General features: G+C 38.3%; 1 protein-coding gene across 2 annotated transcripts in view; it reads left to right on the top strand.

Moving 5' to 3' along the window:
* The window catches only part of KHDRBS3 (KH RNA binding domain containing, signal transduction associated 3), a 94,286-nt gene that overhangs the window by 25,445 nt on the left and 50,717 nt on the right, over nt 1-18,124 (top strand). For both annotated transcript variants that reach the window (XR_011148501.1, XM_069005530.1), the window contains exons 2-4: nt 2,358-2,476; nt 13,591-13,707; nt 15,815-15,961. Coding sequence is in view for 1 of the 2 variants with exons in the window: in XM_069005530.1 (XP_068861631.1) it covers nt 2,358-2,476; nt 13,591-13,707; nt 15,815-15,961 (383 nt within the window). In the remaining variant the exon portion in view is untranslated. The remainder of the gene's footprint in view (nt 1-2,357; nt 2,477-13,590; nt 13,708-15,814; nt 15,962-18,124) is intronic.

Consider the following 18,124-nt stretch of genomic DNA (forward strand, 5'->3'; position numbering starts at 1 on the left):
ATTTACTGTAACAGTAATTACAATAACTGAGGACTTCTAAAAGTCTTGTATTAGGCTGGTATCAGTTGAACTACCTGGGGCTCTTGGTGCACTGCTCTGTCACAAAAAATACAGCACAGTGCATTAATTGAATTTTAATATTATATGGAGTTTAACTGTACTTTTCTGACTTTGAACAAATTTTAGTCCTAACATTTAAAATCAATACTAAATCAAATCATATCAATTTTTTTTTGTGACTGCATTTGCTTCAGTCATAAAAAATTGATGTATTTTTATTACAATTTTAACAATCAGCATTTTGTGGTGTAAAATATTGCTAAAGAAGAGCAGATTTCTGGTCAGTTTTAAGCTTTGAGTGGTTGTACTAATAGTGTAATACCAACCACAGCCTTAAAAATTAGTGTTGTACCACAGCCTTAAAAATTAGTGTTGTGTTCTTACTTTTAAAACATAAAAACTTCTAAGTATATAATCTTGTTTTTCAAGAGAAATCAAAGAGCTTTGTCACTCCTTGTTATATAAGGAACAAGGGGTATTAGATGTATATCTGTATTTGAATGCTGTCATAGTACCATGCTTTTACATCTGAATGTGATATTTGAAAACTTTGACTTCTAAAAGATACCAGTCAATGATTTCTGAGTGGGAGCATCACAGCCTATAAAATTTTAGTCTTAATTTCACCAGGAAATAAGTTCCAAATCAAACTGATGTAACTTTAAATCTGTTTAATTGCCCATAATTTCCTCATCTATAATGTGGCATTTCCAAATTTCCATTTTTACCTGAATTTTGACTATTAAAATGTTCTTCATTAGCTGTTAGCTGCTGAGATAATGGTGCTGGAGGCATTTTTTTACCAAGCAAAGGACATTCTGGAGCAAGGACATTCTGGAAGCAAAGGACATTCTGGAGCAAGGTTTCTTTGATAGGGATTCTCCAGAATGTTTACATTGCTACAATCAATAGGAATCAAAAACTTCCTAGAGACTTGACAAGGAGTTTCGGAGTACAGCTGGGGAAGGCTTTTCCTTCAAGAAGCCTTCATAGAGTCAGAGGTTTCAAACTGATAGTCTTGTTTGACTTTCTTAGTTTTCAGCTACTGTTCAGTAACTTGGGTAAATTGTGTTTACTTCCTGTTGTGTGTTAGTGAAGTTAAAACTTGCATGGAAGACAGGTTTCAGTTATTAAAAAAGAATTTGGCATCTTCATTTCTGTAGTGGTAAATGGAAATGGACGGGTATTCATTGCACAAATCTGCTAACAATGCGTGGATTTTTTTCTGTAGTTGGAAATGTATTGGTTTATTCTGTTTTTATTAGACCTTATTTCAAACTAGATTGTCTTTGAAAGTGTACTAAAGGGTGGTTTCTCCTATATTTTTGGTTGGTTTATTTTCATTCAAGTTTTTATCGCTGTCTCCTGTTGGCATAAGATCACATTCCCATTAAAGAAACTGGGAGGTCTCGATAAATGTCCTTAACTTCTACTGGTCGAGTAGAGTGGAAGAGTGTTGTGAAGAATTAACAAGATACATGGAGATGCTTGTGGAGGACAAGTGCTAGATTTCCACAAAAGAACTTCTGTGGCACTTCTGAAATGGATTGGATTTTGGTGTGTGCTAACATGTTTAACACTGCAGCCCCCCCATCATGATGGACCCCATCCAGCAAATACCTCAAGCAGTGCTTCACTTTGTCTCCCAGTATGTTCTCACGAATCCTCTCTAATGAAATGAAATCTGTAGTTTTTCATTAGCACACTGGAGAGTCAATATTTGGAGAAATTTATAATCAAGAGTCAGTTTGTGTGTATCTCTGGAATGAATAGAGTCATGCAAGCCAGGGTTTGAACTTCTAAATCCCATTCCTAATAATGTCATTGTTGGTATAACCCTAATCTCACATTTTTGGGTATGATCTATGTGCCTCAATTACATTCTGAAATTCTGAAACATTAACTTGACATTTGTTCCTAAGTGCAGTGTAGAAAGCCACTATTAAAACTGCATTCTTTATTTATAGAAGTGAGTATTAAACTATGCTGTGTGTTTTTTAATTTGAACATACTCAAAGGTATCTAGGAATAATGTTCACTTCTTAAGCCATATAAAAAATGTAGGTGTTAAGTGAGTACAGTGTTTGCAATGCTTATTCAAGGTGCTGATATAAACATGAATATAAAACGGCAAAACATGCTTTACCCTATTGGCCTTGTATAACCAGTTGCATGTATTAATTACACAACATGACATGTATGCCATACAGTATTAGCTCTGAAATTTATTTATACTGAAGATTCTCAGCTTTTAGATTGTTGTATTAAACTGATAAAATAACTTTTTTCTTTAACAGAAATTGAAAAATTCCAAAAAGGGGAAGGAAAGGAAGAAGAAAAGTATATTGATGTAGTCATCAATAAGAATATGAAGTTGGGACAAAAAGTTCTGATTCCAGTAAAACAATTCCCTAAGGTAAGACAAATTTTCATATTTGATAAATTTAAGTTCTTCTAAAAGATATTTCACTAGTATCTTAACTGGCTTTTTTTCATGTAACATTTAAAACTATTACCAGTCACTGCTGTTACTGTTCTGTAATCTGTTCTGTAGGAGCTCTAAGGTAGAAATTATTCTTGTTGGAATAAATGTGCAGGAAAGTGGTGCTGGTCACATAAAATAGTATGTTGAGAGCAAATAATTGAACCATATTTTTGGGATAGCAGGATCCTCCTCTTCAGAATATCAAAAGGAAAAACAAATGTTGAAGTTGAATCTGATGCCAGGCTTTGAAACTTTCTTATTGTAGCTAGAAGTGCAGCTTAAAATGCACCATTAAGGAACTAAGTGTGTAAATTTTCTTCTCATCCTCCTAAGTTTCAGCCATTGTTATTCTTGAATGAATTATAGCTTGACTGCTAAATTATGCAGTCTGTTCTGGAGGGGTAGAGACTGTTTCATTAATATCTTTGCCCACCATGAATTCTTAACACTTCTTTACTGCCGAGTATTATCCTGCACTAAAATATTGCTGCCTGGAAGCATTTATGCAACATTCAGTAGGCTGTGGAACTTTATTATTTTGGTACTGCTTAAAATTTTAAGGTTAATGTTATGACAATCAAATTAGCATTTTTTTAATTTGTTTGAAATGGCTTTTTCTTCCTATTAGAAATTTCAAGACTTTCTATTCATGGAGGAAAAAAATCACCATTCTTTCCTCCTTCTGTTTAGGAAAACCTTTTATAATTTTTTTTTTTTCTGCTCAGTATCAGTGTTTTTCTCACAGGCCTGTGCTGGGTGACTTGCAGGGATGTCTTTGCTGCCGTTCCAAGTTTCATGAAATACTTCTTGAGTGAATGCAAGGCTGCACATCATGTGGGCACCTCTTCGGAACTCTGACTTAAGTTATCTGTATGACTAAGTAGAGCCAAATACAAGCCTACAGACACAAAGATTGGTAAAATATAGGGACCTCTTACTCCACGGTCAGTGTTTGTAAACAGGATGTTTTTCTTCTAAATGTTGGGATGTAGATACTTGGGCTCAGGGGCAAGAAAGGCAAAATGGCTATTAAAAAGGGAAACTGCCTTCTGAAAGATACTTCTGCTTCTTTATCTAGTGTCAACTTTCTTTATAGGACTAAACACTGAAATTATTTAGGATAGCTAGTAGGGAAAAGCCCTTGCCATATTTTGAATGGCTAGAGATGCTCTGCTGTTTGATCAGTACTTCTGACTCATAGAGACACTGAACTGGAATAAAGTCTGGCATGTGATATGGAAAAAAGCCTGAACTTAGATCCAGGGGTGCAAATTAAAGCAGACATGTCCTGTGAGTTCCTGCATTTCCACTAGGACTGCTCCACAGAAAGCAAAATATTGGTATCTCTATTCACATAAATCTCTCTTCTGCCAGAGTGAATAAAATCCTAGATACTTAATATTTAAGAATATTTTTACCCCAATATTTGGGGGCTCAACTTCCCTTAAAAATTTCCATTTTATTACATATAGATGGATATTTGTTAAAGGTTACTCATTAAAGATTCTGTAGTCAAAATGAATTAAAATTTCTCACAGGAGTAGTCTGGGAGGTGAGTATCAATTCAGAATGATAATAGGTACTCTTGATATTCTCTGAAAAGCACCTGCCCTAAACCACAAGCAGTTACTGCAATTTGCTCTCACTTGGTTACTAGAACCAGGCTCTTGGTTTGATTTCTGAGATCTAGTAAATTATGGTACATTTTATGAAGTGACACAGCTTGAACATGGCAAACTAAGAACCTTATTCTGGCATACTGTAGTCTGCATTAAGTGACACAAGTTTTAAGTGCCTATGTGTAGGAGAACAAAGTCTTTTTGCATCATAATTTTTGAAGTGCTAATCCTATTTATATTTCACGTGTTCAGAGAAGGGCTCAGAAGCTAGAGATGCTTTGTCAAGATTTTTGGGAGAGATGTGGGGTTGTTCCAGTCATCTTGGCTCCTCTGAGCTGTATGTAGAATGTATATGTTGAATATTTATCTGTATTGTCTGATTGGTGACAGCCAAGATGGCTTCACTAGGGGCCAGTTGTGCCTGAAGAAACTGGTGTAGTCCTTTGACAGGGTTACAGGGTTGGTAGATAAGGGAAAAGCAGCTGATGTCATCTACCTGGACTTGTGCAAAGCATTTGACACTGTCCCATGTGCCACTCCTGTCTCAACTGGAGAGACATGGATTTGATGGATGGACCACGTGGTGGATAAGGAATTGTCTGGATGGTCACAGTCAGAGTTGTGGTCAAGGGCTCAATGTCCAAGGGGTAACCAGTGACAAGTGCTATTCCTTGGGGGGTGGTACTGGGACCAGCAATGTTTGACGTCTTTGTAGGTGACATGGACAGTGGCATTGAGGGTACCCTCAGCAAGTTCACTGACCTCCAGCTCTGTGGTGCAGTTGACACAGGCTGGAGGGACGGGATGGCATCCAGAGGGACCTTGAGAGATTAAAGAGGTAGGACTGTGCAATCCTCATGAAGTTCAGCAGGGCCACATGCAAGGTGATCCCTGTGGGTTGGGGCAAGCACAAATACTGGCTGGTCAGAGAATGGATCAGGAGCAGCCCTGAGGAGGACAGCTTGGGGTGTTGGTTGACAAGAACCTCAGCATGACCCCTAAATGTGCTCTCACAGCCCAGAAACCAAATGTGTCCTGGGCTGCATCCAAAGCCCTGTGGACAGCAGGTGAAGGAGGGGATTCTTCCCTTGTGCTCTGGTGAGATCCTACCTGCAGTGCTACATCCAGCTCTGGGGTCCCCAACATAAGGACATGGACCTGTTGGAATGAGGTAGTGGAGGCCATGAGGATGACTGGAGCTGGAGCACCTCTGCTAGGAAGATGGGATGAGAGAGTTGGAGAAAAGAAGGCTCCAGGGAGACCTTCCAGTACCTAAAGGGGGTTTACAAGAGAGCTGGAAAGAGACTTCTTAAAAGGGCATGGAGTGATTGGACAAGTGGGGATGGTTTAAATTGAAAGAGGAGAGATTTAGATTAGATAGTAGGAAGAAATTATTTACTGTAAGAGTAGGGAGGCATTTGGCACAGATTGCCCAGAGAAGCTGTGGGTGCTCCATCCCTGGAAGTGTTCAAGGCCAGGCTGGATGGGGCTTTGGGCAACGTGATCTAGTGGAAGGTGTCCCTGCCCACGGCAGGGGTGTTGGAACTGGATAATCTTCAAGGCCTCTTCCATCCTGTACTTTGTGTGATTCTCTTCTGCGGAACTTACAAAAAAATATTGTGATCCTCATAAAAACCTGAAATGGTGTTTCACATAAATGCTTTGTGCCACTGCACCGCTGTTCTCTGTGCATGTGTGCAGTTTCCTCGACCATTTTACCTGTGGTAGGTTGTTAGTATTGCAGCAAATATGTTGGTAGAAAATACCAAGGGAGAATTCCTCAGAAAAGTGGTTAAAAGAGTTGTTTCTCATTTTAGAATTTTCTTTCCTGCTGATCAGTGTTAGTGACAAATGCTTCAGAAGAATGAAATTTAAGACTTAAATATGGATTAAATCTGTACAAAAAGATCTTCTGCATGTTAATATTGAATTTAGAGCTCTCCTATCAAGCTGGCATGTTTGCCTGCAGTCCACACTAATGCTATTACCTGTTGTGCAAAATCCTGGACAGAGATACCTCAATTTTTTCATGAGATGTAGTCTTTATGGGGTTATTGACCTGAGAATCTGCTGTTTGAAGCTGACAGAATCATTGCAGTAATTTATAAATCTGTCAAACGAGCATTGCGTTACCAGTTTCGGTTTAATCTAGCTAGCTTTGGTAATCAGGATATAGTGAGAAAAAACAAGTTTCCTTCAACTCCATCGACACCATAGTCCCCTAAATAAACAATCATGATTTTAAACTGGATCAAAAAAACCCCCAAGTTATTAAAATTGTTTATCCTTAAGAGGGTTAAATATCTGATAATGAAACTAACCACAGATATAAGTGATTTTGTCAGCAGAAACTATTCCTTTGTTTATACTTGCCAGGGATGACTCTGGGAAGGAAAGATGCCTCTGCTATTCAGGTATATTGATATTTCATTAATCCTATCTTAATTTTTTCTTAAAAAAGAGGTCCATGAACTGAAACAGCCCATCAGTGCCCTGCCCCATTCAGACAGCTTGCTAAACCTGAAATGTGTATTATATTTTGCCTTCTTTTTCTTCAAAACTTTTCTGTTAACTCTGACTCCTTGAATAAGTCATAATAGCCTCAACACAGGTCAGGCAGTCCAGGCTCTGATCAGACCAGCCTGGCATGGTAATGCTTGCTCACATTTCCTGTCCTGTCAGATACATTCTCATGAGCCCATGGCTGGGTCCTGTGCAATTACGTCTGACAGCCCCGGAAGGTTACAGGTTAAGTGCAGGAGAAGCTCTTCAACTAAAGTGCAGAGCAGCTGGGTTTCTGTTGGAAGAGAATCTGGTAGACCTCACGTTCAAAAGTATGTATTGCACTTTTTTGGGCTTCTTTCCTCACCCTGGAAAACCTTATGAGTTTCTGGTCTTTCGCTTAGTGCACAAATAGTTGAGTGTTCCTGGTGATGTATTTAACTGGCCTCCTACCTAAGAGCTCTTGGTTCCTTCTGTGCTACTCTCTAATTATATCCTTTAACTGGGAACTTTTGACTTGCTCAGCCCTTGGTAGTGTTAGTTAACAGGCTTAATCTCATGCTACAGATAGTTAGTCTAATTTTTTTTTTTTTTTTTTTTTTGTATCTGGATCTTGATAGAATGTGATAGAATAACCAAGACAACCTGAATTTTGTCTGTGCTTTGAAATAATTCAAGATGGTTAGTCCTGGGAGTTATGTTCAGCTTCTCCTTGAGGCTGGTTATGCATTTGAATAATTTTGTTTGTGTTATTTACAGACTCCTGTAAAAAAAAGCCCCTGAATTAATATGTCTTGATATGGTGACAGCTAGTCTTACCGGGTAAGACAAAACCTCTACAGATTGCAGGCCCAGTCACATCTTTTCAAGTATACGATTGTGCAGAGTCTTATAGTTTTTTGGTTTGGTCCAGCTCTGCAGATTTCTCCAAGAGGTCTGAATTGCTGTGATACAGAAATTAATCTGAGGTATTTAGGTGAAGCTTGAATAAGCTTTGGTAATGCTGTCTGCAATCCTGTTGTAACTGGGGCATCCACTACAAGTAAGGATTAGAGAGGTTAGGCTTTTATGCAACCTTATAGGAAAAGGGCCAACTTTTTGAGGTAGAATTGAGTTCTAAATCAAGTTACCTATAGCTGGGAGTCCATGTGGATGCTGGATGTCTAAATTGCAGGTAGAATGAGATCTTGTCAGCTTAGGACACTAAGATTAGGGTGACTTGCTGTTTGATCAGCTGAATACCTCAACTGACTCTGGGTTGTGTGTGAAAATGTGACCTTTTGTCTCGGTTTGACACATGTGACAAATGTGTCACCCCAAGACACCCTTAAACCTGTATTTCTCTTGTGTTTCATGCTTGAAAATAATCTTCAAACTTGCACAGACTTAAAGTCAGAAAAGATGAGCTGGCCACTCAAGGAAGGTCCTGATGTGGTTGTGTTGGTGAAGGGACTCTGTGGATCTGTCCTGACTCTGCTATGAAGAGCCATCACGTGTGAAAGGTGTTTTAGAGCTTTGTTGTGCACTGAGAGGCAGGAAGATGTTATCCCCCTCTCATACATCTAATGAATATGCATTGTGAAGTAGTTTAGTCTCAGAAATCTGATTTTGCTTTGACAGTTTGCTGAACTTGGGTATTCTGAATTAGGGGAAAAAAATAGCTTGCATGGATGGTAAATGGAACCGTGATGGTTTTCCATGAGATGGAGCAAAACTGTGGGGAACAATTATTTCTGTTTTGACAGGCTACCATTTTAAAAATTGCTCATAGATCTACACTTAAATACTGGGTAAGTCTCACATTTCAGGCAGAAATAGTCTGTTGTTCCCTGAAGTGATACTTGAAATATATTTTCTCAAAAGTTACTGACTTGTGGAACTGGTATCCATTTAAGCCTTTTAGCTCAACTTTTAAAGAGACAATATCTGTTTTAAGATATTGTATTCATATACAATATATCTGCAGTTGTTATATAAAGTCATGGAGAGATTAGTATTTTAATCACATGACTAGTTAGAAAGCAATTTTTCATAATAACTAAGCTCTAAGGATTTCTTAGAGTAGAAATGAGAAAATGTGGTTGCGTAACCAGAAGTGATGTGGAGGAGCAAGCATCAATTGTAATACCAAGGATAACTTTTGAGCAACTTTATAGTAAAATGGACCAAGCTTTCTGCTGTGAATAAATGTTTAAAGACCTATTACCACGTTACATGAAGGAGAGTAGTTTGTGGTGTAACACAGATGCTTGAAGCACTTACCTTTCTATAGAAACTTTATCTTTCTGAGATGATTGGGAAAACCTCAAAGTTTTCCTTTTTTCAGGTCATTCTAAGGGAAAGTGCTCTGAATCTTAAATTAACTTTTTATTTTTTTTTTCTAGTGACCCTGTCACAGAGGAACCTTTGCAGAAAACTAATATGTCAAGAAAGATTTCTATGGCTTTAATAACAATGGAGTGCTTAAAGCTTTACAGGAAAGCATTTGGTCAAGAATTTATACTTTCACTAAGTATTTTAAGCTGGATGAACCATTCTTAGCAGTCTTGCCTTGGTTGGGGATAAACAAGGATTACTTTTTCTATTATATCCCCTTTTCTGTAATATATACATTTTAAAAATGCTGTAGCACTGGCATTAATTTTTTTTTTTTTTTTTTTTGTTATAATTCATATAGTAGATCAAATGGTTCTGAAGAGAATATCCTGTTCTTTAAATGTTCTTCGTAACTGTGTTTCTCTGGAAATGTTTTCAGGGAATAGTTTCAAGCAGTGATTTGGTAAGAAAACAAATCTCTAGATAACTGTTCAAGTCATGTTTTGATTCGGTGATTCTGAAGTAATGGGTGCTATGCAGTGATGCCCATAATCTCCATTGTATGATAACTGAAAAATGCTTCTTAAAATGTGGATTTTTGAACATCTAAGAAAGGAAACAATTCTCAAGCAAAAACCTTATAATCAATTTTATTTTGTTGTTTCTATTGTGAAAGATGTTTTCTATTTAAGATGTATTTTAAATTGGAGATTTTTGTTACACACTTTAGGGTAATCTGTAAAAGGGGAACAGATAGACTCTTTCAGTACAGTAAACCAGTACTTGTCAGCTAATAGACACCATGGTCAAGAGAAAACCCCATATCCCAGGAATTTGAGGAAGGGCTGTTGCACTGCATGGTATCTTTACACATAAAGTAAACCAGAGGTCCAGGAGGATGTGCTTTCAACGATCAGAGATTTTAGGAATAAGAACACCCCTCAAATCTTGCATACTTTTGCTCAAACTGATGTGTTATCTGATGATACTTTGTTCAGAGGGTACCATTTATCAATAGCAGAGTATTATTTGGTTAGAAATGTAGCTGAGGTGCTAATTTTTCCCATTTTATCTAATTGTTTCCTCCCAAGTCTGTTAATCTGAATCTTGATACTGTTTTTGCAAAGATGCCTGAAGTTTTGCTGTAATTTTGTTTGAGATGCCATATTTGTATACTCTTCAGAGCTGGCCTAGAAGCAAATTTGAGTTGGGGACTTTATCTCTTTTATATGCCGTTGTCCATAGTTTACTGATACTTACCTAATACATTAGAATCTGTCTTAATGCAGAGACAATTCCTGATTTGACAAAAGTGATCCAGTGTAGAGTAACATTTATGGTTGGCTCTTTAGAGTTCATCTGTCCTGTAGAACTGAAAACTTCACCAGCTTGCAATGGAAAGCAGTGTGACTGCTTTAATACAGTGTTAAACTGAAGCTGGTGAAGGTGAGGATTGTTTTTGGTATTTACACCAGTTTGGAGGTGATTGTGCTATACTTGAGAGGGGCAAGTAAAGAGGGGAGTCAGGCATATCTGATTCTGAGCCAAAACTAGTGATTGTGACTGGTCTGACTTGGGCAGAGCTGCTCAGATGTCTTTTTGTTACTATCCAATGTGTCTAATTCAGAGATAGTTTATAAGCTTGAGTTCAGTAATGGACCTGAATTTTTTCTTTGTTCTTGTGCTCTTGGGGCAAATAAACCCTAAATGTGGAACATGGGAAGCACCTATGGAACTTGTGAGCAATTTTGTGTAAGGGCTAACCTGGATCTGCCAGGCTTACTTGCTTCTGTTACACCAGCAGATAAACAGGATTTTCTAGTTTTATAAGTAAAATTTGTTTTACTGTGTGCTGGTTTTGTACCTTTAGGTTTGAGTCCTACTATTTGATTGAAAGCAGTATATAAGTAATAATAGTAACTTAGTGACTGATACTTTGAGTGTTTCTAACCTTTGATCAGATGTTTCCAATTTGATGTAAAAGGAAGATAAACCAATAGTTTGAAAAAAATGCAGTACCTGTTCAAAGTAAATAATCTGTTTTCTACTGAAAGGATTCCTTCAATATCATAAATGGATCTTATTTATGGAATAATCAACTGAAGTGTTCCAAAGCCTTTTAGCTTTGTTATGTGGGAGCAAAAATGCTTTGTGACTACATTGTAAGCCATTTTTTACTAACCTTTGTTTGTGCTTTTAAGCTACACCTAGAAGTACTGTGCTTTCAAATCAGCAGAATTTCAGACTTGCAACACAAGTTTCTTATGCTTCAGACTTGTCAAATTGAATATTTGGAGCCTCAGTGCACAGAAAAGAATAGTTCAGTGGATATCAGGATGCAGACAATGCATTTTCATGTTCATTAAATGTGTCTAGAACATGCCATCTGTGCAGTCCTTGTATAGCTGGTGCAATGTCTGGCTTTGGCACTAGAGATTTCATGGTTTTATAAAGATGACAACTTTTGGAGGTATGAAGTTTTGTTTGACAAGTTTTAGGTTTACACAGCATTAAACTGTTTGGTTTTAACTAAAAGAATACATCTGCAGTAAAGAGTTAGTGCTTGTTTTTATTTCTAGTAGCTTAAAAGGCTATTATAAACAGATATAAGTAATATTAAGTAATGCTTGAGAAACTGAGGTGGTTCCCTACATGAAAGCTTTACTTTGAGCTTAACTATGAACTTCCTTTAAGGAAACTCTTGAAAAGGAGTAATTGACTTCTGGAAGTTCAAATTTGTTACAAATTGTTTCAATTTGTTCGCTTTTTTTTAGTTATACCTTCAGAAACAGTAAAATCAGAAGTCTGAGTTAAAAGGAACCTCTAGAGAACATCTGTGCCTTCAGATGTTCAACCTTCTGTTGAAATAATGATTGTAAATTAAATTGCACAGGACCCCATCAGTGGCCCTGGGTCCTGAATATTCTCAGCAAGGGAGATTTCTACCTTTATCTGTTCAATCTTTCTGATTGATATTTTCCTTGATTTTATCTTAGGACCTACATGAAAACAAATGGACCTCTCTAATAAAAAAAATTAAAGAAATTGCCTGAGAATTTCTTGATGTGACCTGATAATTTCAGAAAAGACTGGTTCATTCAAGGCCTTAAATAGGTTGTGTGGACTGTAGCCATGCATAAGCTATTTTCTCAATAGCATTATGTCAGGTCTACATTGGGAATTGAACTTGCAGCTAGTAAGGGGAATAAACTTACATTTTCATATTTAGTTGACTTTTAATACTTGCTTTCCTTTTTGTCTAAAGCTGAAAGAAATAAGCTGGAGCTGTAGACTTTCTGCACAGTAGGGTGAGCGCAGCTGCGCCTTTCTTCCATCAGCACTTCCAGTGTAGCAACAAGAGATTTGGGACTGCCACTGCCCCATTGCCAAGTCCTTTCAAATTACTTCAGATGAGCAGGGAGATCAGTGCTGCCCATCTTGGCTCTTCAGTGATTCAGTAGTAGAGGGACAAGCAAAGAACTTACAAATTGTTTCCTAAATTTGAGGCCACAAAGCTTAAGCCCATTTGTTGTTCAGCATCACTATATTTTATTTCTGCCTAAAACTATCTTTTTAACATGATTGTGTCACTTCAGTTATTGAGTACCTCAACCTTCTTATCTGCTGTGACCAGTTTTCCATCACGGTTTATTGGTGGGAGCGGGGGATAACACCTTCTTTAATCTTCCTTTTCTGTTTGGGATACCTGCAGAAGCCCTTTCTGTTACTCTTTGTGTCCTTTGCCAGTTTCAGCTTCACTTGTGCCTTCCTCACCCCAGCTCTACACAACCAGACTTGATCTCTATACTCTTTCCCAGGTCACCTGTTTTAACTTCCTCTGTCTATGCATTTGTTTCCTGCCCTGTAGTTTGACCCGCTGGTCCCTACTCAGCCATGCTGGTCTCTTGCCTGAACTCTTGCTCCTGGAAATCGCTAGCTCTTGTGTTCAATGGAAGACTTCCTTAATGATCTGCCAGCTCTGTTCCACTCGCCTGTCCCTGAGGGCAGTCTCTCAGGGGATCCCACTGACTAGCTCCCCAAAGAGCTGGAAGTCTGCTTTGCTAAAATTCAGCAGCCCAACTTTACTCCTTACTTGATCCATATTCAATGCATGATCGCTGCCTTCAGTCTTGATGTCCCCAGTGAGCTCATTTGCATTGGTGGGAGTAACACCTCCCCTCTGGCAGGTCTGTCTATTACCTGGGTCAGGAAGTTATCCCACATGCATTCCAGGAGTCTCCAGGCTTACCTGCAGCTCACCGTGCCACTTCTCCAGCAGATGTTGGGGTGCTTGGAGTCCCTCAGCAGGACAAAAGCCTTGGGCACAATGCCTTCTGTAGCTGGAGCAAGAAGGCTTTGTCAACAGGCTCCTCTTGATCTGGTAACCTGCAGTGGACACCAAGTTATCCTTGAGTTCAGATACTTCTGTGTTGCTGGAGCCACTGACATTCTAGTTCTATGGTTGTACTTAATGTTTTTTAATTTATGATCTAATCATTGTTTGCACCTAGGACTAAAAGTTGTTCCAGCAAAATATCCCACTGTGCTCATTAGTTTATGATTAAAAATCCAGTGAGGTTAATGGGAGTTTTTTTTGTTTTCTTACAGTTCAACTTTGTGGGAAAACTTTTGGGTCCACGTGGTAATTCCCTAAAGCGTTTACAGGAAGAAACACTGACAAAAATGTCTATTTTGGGAAAAGGTTCTATGAGGGACAAGACAAAGGTAAGGCCTGAGTATGTCAGTAGATTTTTGTTACTTACTTTAAATTTTTGAGGAGGGGTGTAAACCTTGTAACAAAAATTGGGACAAATAAAAAGCATGGGAGATCCTAATACTGGTTTTTGGTTAATGAATCTCCTTGGCTAACCAAGCCAAGAATCCACATGCACTGGGCAAACCAAGCCAACAGATGTCAAGTAATGGAAGACAGAGAGGATTTTTTGGGAGCTAAATTGCTGTCAAAGAGGGATACTGGAAAGGGAACAAGCTGTAGCTTTTGTGTTGGTCTTCATGGGAAATGAAAAAAAAAAAACCTGAAATGCTTAATGTATGCCCAAGGTTGGAAGATGTGGGCCAGTGAGTGAGCTTATTTTCATTTGTGTGCTGTTGTAAGAGTTTTAGTGTGTAGTGTTTTCTTAGAATCACAGAATATCCCAAGTTAGAAGGCACCTACATGGATCATCAAAATCCAACTCCTGGACCTCCAAGTAATGGAAAAAGTAATGGAAGCATTGCCAAGTCATGTTACAGAAGTAAAATAAAATACAATAATAAAAGTGAACTTTGCAAAAAAAAGCATAGAATGACTTCAAAAGCTTGTTTATGGGAATGATCTTAGAAAATCCTGCATTGAAATTCTGTATGTTTTGTTAAAGGTGCTGATTGAAATGCTTTTTTACCAGGTACTACACAGAAAATTGTGACTTTTCTATTGCTTGTTGCTGTTACCAGCCAACTTGATTGATAAACACGAAAAGCAAGATTCTTAGCACTCTATTTTCTGCATAAACTAGCTGCACAGTGATTATTTTTCCTCTTTGGGAAAAAGGGACGGGGAATGCTTTATGCCAGTGTATACGAAAAGCCAAAGTATATGGGGAACTCAACTAGCTTCCAGTGCTAGTGATGGCTCATACATTTTGAGTAACTGTGCTTAAAGTATTTAACTGAGAAGCAGTTCCTATTAAAACTAAATATTTGAGCTGTGATGTTTATATTAGGTTAATTCTTATTTTTAAGATCTCTTATTTATATTGACAAAATAATGATTTTGCTGACAGTCTTATCCTGCTGAGTGACCTCTTAATATTCTTGCTGTGAGTGCTCTGACAGTGATCTAGACTATTTTTTTGTTTTTCTTTTAAACATCCTCGTAGTTAAACACAAATCATGTAGATAAGAATGTTACTCAGGAGAAGCAGAAATGGATTGTCACATATAAACCTCAACCCATAATTAAGGGGTGTGCAGGGGAGGAGATTTCAGCTATCATTGCAACTTACAATTTTAGTAATCTAAACGGTGAAGTGCTTGCCTGCTGCTTGCCAAGGACTGGAAGCTGCAGGGGAGCTTTAGTTTTTTAGACAGCAGAACTGCTAAGTATTTTATAAAATGTTATCTGGTAAAGCAATGAAATTATTTCTAGTGCTAGTTTCATCCCTCGGACCTGTCAGATACACACGGGTGGGGGGCAGCCTGAGAAAAGCAAGTGCTGCCCTTTAGGTCTGTGAATATTTTGCATGTGAATGTCAGTTTTTGAGAACTGAGCTCTGCTTCACTACATTGAACTCAGCTTTGCAGTCATTGAAGTGGGTTGGGTGAAGGAGGATGAAAGACAAGCTTGCTTCTGAAATAGCTAGTGAACTCTATTCGTTGATGTTCTCTTCCCTCATCTCACATGCTGTTAGCTTTATGTCCAAATAGCACAGTTCTGTGAAGGATGCACTCATTGGATACAAACTTCAGTGAGAACAGAAAACAAGTATCAAAGAGGTGTAGTAATACCAAGATTGAAATAGTATTGGTAAAAAAAATCTTGCTCTTGTGGAATACTAGATCAAACCTGTTTCTGTAGACTTTACTTTCAAGGAAAGAGTGTCTTCTTCATGGAACTGGTGCACCTGGGAAAACTCTTGGAAGCATTCCCGCTTGTGCTACAGTTTCTGTATGTGAGCAGAGCTGTTGGCTCTTATTTCATGTTACTTTCTTAGTTGCAGACATCTGAACATGAGTAAACAGTGTCTGCAGATTCCTCTGGAGAAACTTCAACACTTGCACTACAGCATTTAAAACAAGAATGTGTAAAACCAATCTTTTTCTTCTCTCCTAGGAAGAAGAGTTGAGAAAAAGTGGAGAGGCAAAGTATTTCCACCTAAACGATGACCTGCATGTTTTAATTGAAGTATTTGCTCCGCCTGCAGAAGCATATGCCAGAATGGGACATGCATTGGAAGAAATCAAGAAGTTCCTCATCCCTGTTAGTATTTTTTTTTTTAATGAGAATTCTGGTAGTCTTGAGTGAGAAATGTTATCTCTAAAACTGAGTAAGCTGGTTTAGTGGAAGGTGTCCTTGCCCATTGTAGGGAGTTTGGAACCAGATGATGTTTAAGGTCCCTTCCAGCCCAAACTGTTCTGTGATTCTGAACAGCACACAGTATTGGTCAGGTCATGTTCCTTAATTTCCTGTGTGAAAGAAATTATGATGTTGTCAAATACTTTACATTTTGATACAGGCAGTAATTGGGTGAGTCTGTAACTGTCCACACAAATCTCATGATCTGACCTACAGTAAAAGCTAAACTTATTCTTGCTTAACTAGTCGTGTGCAAAGTATCACAACAACTACAAACAGTTGTAAAAATCTGCAAAATGTGTGGCTTGTCTGTTTTCTTGGTACATGTGAAACATTAGTTTTGTTTAAGAATAAATACATTTGAAGTTGTATTATTTCTCTCACCTCCAATCCTGGTTTAGTGTTGAGTGCTGAGAATCAATACAGGTTTATCTTATATCTTTATTTTTATCACAATACTAGTGATACATGAGCTATACTTGTCTTCTGGTGTATACTTCAGCTTCCATTGTATGGATGTATAAAAAGAGATCTGGTTTCCAGTACAAGTTTGTACTCCAGGTTTGGGATACATATAGGCAATGGGTTTCTAGTGTCTTCTATAGAGAGATAGCTTTATTTGCTCATCATGTAAGGACCAACCTTACTGCTTTACAATATTAAACTCTCTTAGGAAGCTGGGGCACTTGAGGTGATGTTTCTGTGTGTAAAGTTCCCAACTGTTTTAGCTCTTGAGTGAACATTCTTCAATCTTTATTGGTAATCAAAGGAATGATTGTAGAAAGCAAAGCATCCCCAAGGTGCACTGACTTCTGTTTATTTTTACTGCTGAAAATGCTACCCAAGTGTTAGTCTTTATTTGTGTCAGATCTGGGAAGTGTGGGGGCCTGGCTAAGGAAACTTTCCTGAGGCATGTATCTGCATGACAGCAGCTTGTAAATGTTTGAGTGGAGCCAGCGTGGCTGTATTGGGGACCAGCTGGGGATATCTCTTGTACAGCAGTTGTTGCTGATGACCTGTCAGTGCTCCTGTATGTATTTTGGGGATTATAGTTGGTACCAAACCTAATCCACATCCATGAAATCACCCAGAGAGTGGTTGGGCATGGGAGCAGGCTCTCCAGGGAAGTGGTCACAGCACCAAGCCTGACAGAGTTAAAGAAGTGAACAGCACTCTCGGGCACGTGGTGGGATTCTTGGGGTGTCCTGTGCAGGGTGAGGATTCGGACTTAATGATCCCTGTGGGCCCCTTCCAGCTCCGGATATTTTAAGAATCTAAGTCCCCAGGTGACTGGAGCTGTGTACTTCTTGAGTGTTTCTTCTGGCCTGGTTTTGTTTGAATGGAGTGAGTTCACGTGCCCCAATAATGCACCATGGCACGAACCAAAACATGATAAACAACAGTTGTCAGGAGGTTTATTAGGAATATGACCTGATGTGAAATAACCCTAATGTAGATGCATCTTAAGGCTGTTAAAAAACAAGGAGATGTCCTGGGCATTAATGTTCTCATGTTACAAAGATCAAGCATCACATTATAAATTTGTCTGCAGGTTCCAAATGGCTTTTTCTTGATGTATATGAAAAGAGGTGAATGAGCATACTGCTGTTCAGGCATCCTAACTGATCAGACAGGGGATACTCAACAGAGTATTTGTAGGAATTCTGGGCTGTCATAAGGTCAAAGGTTACTGTATTTACGTGATTCATGATTTAATGGTGTGAAGAGATAAGGGAGAATTAAGTTCTTGGGTATTCTAGACAGCAAACAGCTGCCTTCTTTTAGATGGGAATATGTTCAATTTGATAAATGCTTCTGGCATGTCCTGGAAGGAAGGATATGTCTGATGATCCCTGTGCTCCCTCCATCAGAGGTCTTGTTTTTGTTCACTGAGCTTGATTTCCCTAATGTTGCCATAAATGAAGTAAGATTATCAAAACCTGGTCATTAGTTGTTAAGCCAGTAGAATTACAGACTGATAATGAGCAATTCCATTGACTGGTGATTATATACTTTTCCATCTTGATTTTTGATCATTGCATCTTTATTATACTGAGCTGAACCGAT

This window comes from Aphelocoma coerulescens, chromosome 2, assembly GCF_041296385.1.
Source record: "Aphelocoma coerulescens isolate FSJ_1873_10779 chromosome 2, UR_Acoe_1.0, whole genome shotgun sequence".
Classification (NCBI taxonomy): domain Eukaryota; kingdom Metazoa; phylum Chordata; class Aves; order Passeriformes; family Corvidae; genus Aphelocoma; species Aphelocoma coerulescens.